Here is a 5000-nt window from a genome sequence, read left to right on the forward strand (position 1 = left end):
CAGTTTTCATCTGCTAAATAAACTTAGACATGTGACCAATTATTTTTACACTGAAACCAAAGCTTATGCTAAACATTTATTAAGGACCCAACTACCCGATACCGGCTCTCATGTCATGCACTAATTTAAAAATACAGCCAATCACACAAAAGATGGCTCTCATTGTAAAGGTAGGTGAATCAAGTCATCCTCCCATCACAAAAGCCTTTACGGAGTTTAAAAGAAAGTGAGTTACGATATCTATTTTTAATGAGAAATATATATATTTTCAATCAAACACAGGTCACACAACTTAAACGAGTCCCTTTCCCATCATATGCAAAAATATTGATTGTTAGAACTGACCCATTTGCACAAGGATTGCTAAAAAACACAAAAGCAACTTTTAAAATTCGTTCATTCAATCTGAGTGTTTCAGGTGAAGTTACCGAAGACAACCATATCCCCAGGTACAAAGGCTTCCAACATGTTAATCATATTACTGGCTGGGAACAGCAGGTTCTTCAGGGCGAACAGGGATATGGTGTCAAATGGCTGGTTGAAAGCCTTGCTCAGCTTGGCGGGGACGTACTTCCTCATATTTTCCAGGAACATCTTCTGCATCTCTCGGTCATTGCATTGGCATGCCCCAGCCGGGGGCTCCAGGTTCCCTGTGATATTCACAGAGGATGAGATGGCAGCGATTTGGACCTTTTGATTCTGCCCCGACCCAATGACATTGAGTGGTAGGCTGCTGTTCATATCAATACAAGCTTTCAGGGAATGTTCTGAAACTTCTTCATGTCCTACAAACTGTGATTTCCTCACAAACATGAATGGATAACTCTGCTCCCCAATTTTGTAAATCATCTTGGGATTCCAGTTTGACTTCCTGTCTCCAGTTTCAAACTTCATGCCAGTGAGGTTCACGGCTACTGCATCGTTTTTGACTCTGACTGTACATGGAAACATTTCTTCCAGTGGCACAATGGTTTCAGGAAATGGAGTGGATATGGAACCAGCAGTCGCTTTAGAAGACCAACTTTTGTCCTGATTGCCATTGTTAGCCGGCTCTGCTGCTTCCAGGACGAGACCCAGTCCACCATCGCCAACAGAGTTCGACAGCACATCCTGAAAGAAGATCTTTGAGTTGATAATCAAGGAGCTTTGATATTTTGATGGGATCGGCTCTTGCAAATAGAGTGCTGTCATTGACTGCAGTTTTCCCGTGGTAGCAATGAACAGTTGCAGAAGATCACGGTTGCTGCTCGTGTGTTGGATGTTGAATTTGAAGTCAGTCGGTGTCATGGATTTGAGGAGCGCGATTCCACGGAGATCGAGTGTGCCCAGATTATAGACCTCATAACCATCCTTCAAATTCATGAAGTAATCAGTCAGTGCAAGACCAAGCGTCGGGTTTGAAACGCCAGCTTCAAAATCCTTAGCTACGAAGGTACCACCATTCAGCCTGATGACAACATTTTGCTGAGATGTGACCGAACCAGGCATAACAGCGAGGGGAAGACTTCCCTGGATGTATGACTTTTCGGTCTCCTTCACATCTACTTTGGAAACAGGGATCCATACATTGTTTGCCAAGATGGAGTATTCATAGTGACCGGACTGGATGGGCAAAAATATTTGGGCAGAAGTGGAATTATTGAGGAGGAACTGCAGTCTGGGGGCATTGAACTTGAAGTTGAAGACAGTCTTGGTTGTCACACCCTCAGACGTCTTCCTTTCATTGATGATATTTCCCGTTTCCCTCATGAACTGTGGATTTCCGACTCGGTCATTGTACTGACGGAGCAGTTGGTCATTCACTTGTTGAACTGTCATGGAGAATACAACATCCCATCCAGCACAGACTGACTTCCCTGACATCATGCTGAGGACGTCATTTACAGAGACGTCTGTCGAGTTTGTGGGGAAGAGTAAGCTTGGAATGATTGAGGTGCAGCATACATCACTGAAGCAGTTGCATTTGTAATGAGCTCTTCACTCTTCATTGGTTGGATATTCTTAGATTCCTTTGCTTTGAACTTTGAAGCAGAGGAATGAGCAGCTTGGGCATATTCTCCACGTACAAGGTTCAGCAGAGAAAGCAGGTGCCTTTCTGATGCAGAGATACAAGTCTCCTTCAACTGAGCATAGATGTAAAATATTAGACGGACAGTGACATCGCGGGAGGAATTGTCAAACTGGATGTCTTCATTGCTCACAGTTTTGGGCAGAGACACCTGCCAAGCCGAGAAAGGGGTGATGCTCGAAACCTTCCCACCAAAAGGGTCCTCACCAGATGTGACGATGAATGCATATTTGCTCTCCTCAGCAACTGGCTCATCAGGCACCACATGGCTACTGGAGCCAACATCGTGAAGTCCTGTGTAAATACGAGACGTTGACTGAAATTTTAGCATCTCACTGTTGAAGCCACGATCAAAGAATGGATCCCCATCAAAGACAAGCTCTGTGTAGTATTTGCCACTTTTGGTGGAAGTAATACCACCAATTTCTACTGTGACACTCTTCACACGGACGTAGTTGTATGGTGCAAACTCGCGATTGTTGCAAGAAATGTTAAATGTGAAGTGCTTTCCATTGATGATGCTTTCCGGTTTGACACCATGGATTTCATATATGATTGGGAGGTCGTGATGTGTTGGTAGTGGTTGAGCTGTCATTCCTTGGTTGATACTTTGTGACTGATTGAATATGGCAAGCTGCAGATCAAGCATCGTGAAGGAATTGATTAGAGTCGGTGGACGAAGATACTCATACTGCAAGGCCCTGTCCTGTATGACCAGGGTGGACGCCAAAGTCATCAGCATCTGACGCTCAAAGAAAACCAGCTGACCGGACAGCCCAATCAGGTCAATTTTACTGACATCAAGCTCCTCTGGTTTCGCATTCAGGTTGGCCTTCAGATCATCAAGTCGCCTCTTTTGGTTGTTATGGAGTGTGATTCGCTGCTGAGCTGACGACAGATCTGCCGCAATTTCCTGAACGGTTTTCTGAGCTTGCAGCAGCATTTTACCACGAAGGACAAGGACTGCAAAGGCAGCGGAAAGTGAGATCTTTGCACCAATGTCTGGTCCAGTTGAGAGAGTGGCATCAAAGTTGACCTTCATTTCATCCCATTCGAGTGAGGAAGGCATATCCAGGCCATTTGGACCTATGTCCTTCAATGCACAAACAACCTGCTGTGGGTTTGAGGGAAGGGCCTTGATGGATTTGTAGGTCTTGATGACGGCATCAAACACCTGGACTAATTTCTGTATTTTCTGCACTGTTTTACCAAGACTCTCGAGAGCAAGAATTGACGTTGCTGGTGCAGCCATCGTGAAGGCAAGGGAAAATATGTTGGAGGCTATGTTAATGGCAGCCTTGATTATCTCCTGCTTCTGCCAGTCACTGACAGCATCTTGGTAGTTGATGATGGCTTCTTCAACAGCAGTGCGCTGCGCGACTAGGCTGACGTTCAACTTGGCTACTTGCTGGATGGCCGTGTCCATCTCTTTCTCTTTTTCCTTGCTGATACTGGAAAACATGTGTTCCATGTTCTGCTGGTAATTGGCCTGTGTGCTGATGTAGTCTTGGAGAAGTTTTCCAGATCTGATGATGTTTTCGTTGAGGGCCTTATCTCTGTCCACCGCACGCTCCTCAGCCTTCCTCACCATAATTCTGTTCTGGTAGTCTTTCAACTGATCGGAAGCTGTAAGAAGGACATTCTGGACGTTGTTCACTACATCTTTGTATGCTTCATACCGCAGATAAGGAACGGGCGGCCCAGCCCGTTGGCTGTTGATGGCCACATTTGCAAGGTACGTTGCCCTGGCCTCTAAAGCACCCAGCTGGCTGTCCTGGTACTGAGAGTGACTGCCTGCCACCCCAGCAAGCCAAATCAAAAACTGCTTCACGAGCTGTAGACTTTGACACTGAAGATTGGGGCTTGCCAGTAGAAAGTTGAGACGGGACTCCGCCGCAATCAGGGCAAACTGGATATCGGTCAGGTGCTCAGCGAGAACATTTATTGTCGGAGGCTCTCTGACATCGCGTACCACTGAAACCTTTCCTTTGCTTTCCTGGAACATCAGGCCATTCATGACCACGCAGAGATCACCACCACCTTCACAACTGCTGATCTGTAGACCCCCGTAAAACTCACCACAAAAGAGACGACTCTCAATTTCTTTAAATGAGGAACCTTGGAGGCGAAGATTAGGAGGCACAGGCCCAGAACCCCCACTTGAGATCACGTGTCCAAGCAGCGTAACTGTACACGTACCAGGAATATCAATGGCTGTATTGTCGTTGGGGGATGGTATCTGCGGAATATATTTCGTACACAATCACGAGCTGTGGAACTCGTTCCAAAGCTGATATCCATGTAATCTTTAATCCCGCACAGATAAACATATATAAAAGGTATATAATCTTCATAATTTGATCACATTGAATAGTACTGGAATTTTTCCTTTAAAATGTATCTCTTTCATTAAAACAGTGAAGCGGAGGCAGCACATACAGTGGGGCGGCTTGCGGGACAACTGCCCCAAACCCCAATGACCCTGAATTTCTTTCTCCCTCCATTTTCTTTTTTTATACGATCAATGCATGCTTCAGATTAAATTTTGGCTGAAAAGTATGCATCTATCTATAATTACAGCAATGTGTGTGTGTGTGTGTGTGTGTGTGTGTGTGTGTGTGTGTGTGTGTGTGTGTGTGTGTGTGTGTGTGTGTGTGTGTGTGTGTGTGTGTGTGACCGCTGTTTCTTGACAACCACTGGTCCGATCTAATTGAAACTTGCCAGGTATATTGCTTGGGCCCTGAGGATGTGCCTTTTCAAGGTTTGATATTAATCGGAGAAGTGGTTCCCAAGTTATGGCCATTTATTTACCAAACCAATGACAAGACACGTTGTTGCGTGGGCGTGGCCGATGGGGAAGGGAAGCTCAGTCGCGTTCCTCATTACGGGTTACAACGTACGGGCTTCCGGAGAGTGATGACTTCGTGTATTC

General features: G+C 45.6%; 1 protein-coding gene across 1 annotated transcript in view; it reads right to left on the reverse strand.

Annotated features, from left to right (window-relative positions):
* Positions 1–5000, reverse strand: part of LOC147007750 (uncharacterized) — a 14730-nt gene that overhangs the window by 341 nt on the left and 9389 nt on the right. Inside the window, exons 3-4 of the mRNA XM_085866487.1 lie at positions 2023–4307; positions 1–1975 (exon numbers count right to left, since the gene is read on the reverse strand). The exon at positions 1–1975 is cut by the window's left edge and continues 341 nt beyond it. Of these exons, the coding sequence (XP_085722613.1) occupies positions 415–1975; positions 2023–4307 (3846 nt within the window). The 3' untranslated portion in view covers positions 1–414. The remainder of the gene's footprint in view (positions 1976–2022; positions 4308–5000) is intronic.

This window comes from Eptatretus burgeri, unplaced genomic scaffold, assembly GCF_056783735.1.
Source record: "Eptatretus burgeri isolate ZD-2024b unplaced genomic scaffold, Ebu_testis_v1 Ebu_testis_scaffold_30, whole genome shotgun sequence".
In the NCBI taxonomy this organism is placed as follows: domain Eukaryota; kingdom Metazoa; phylum Chordata; class Myxini; order Myxiniformes; family Myxinidae; genus Eptatretus; species Eptatretus burgeri.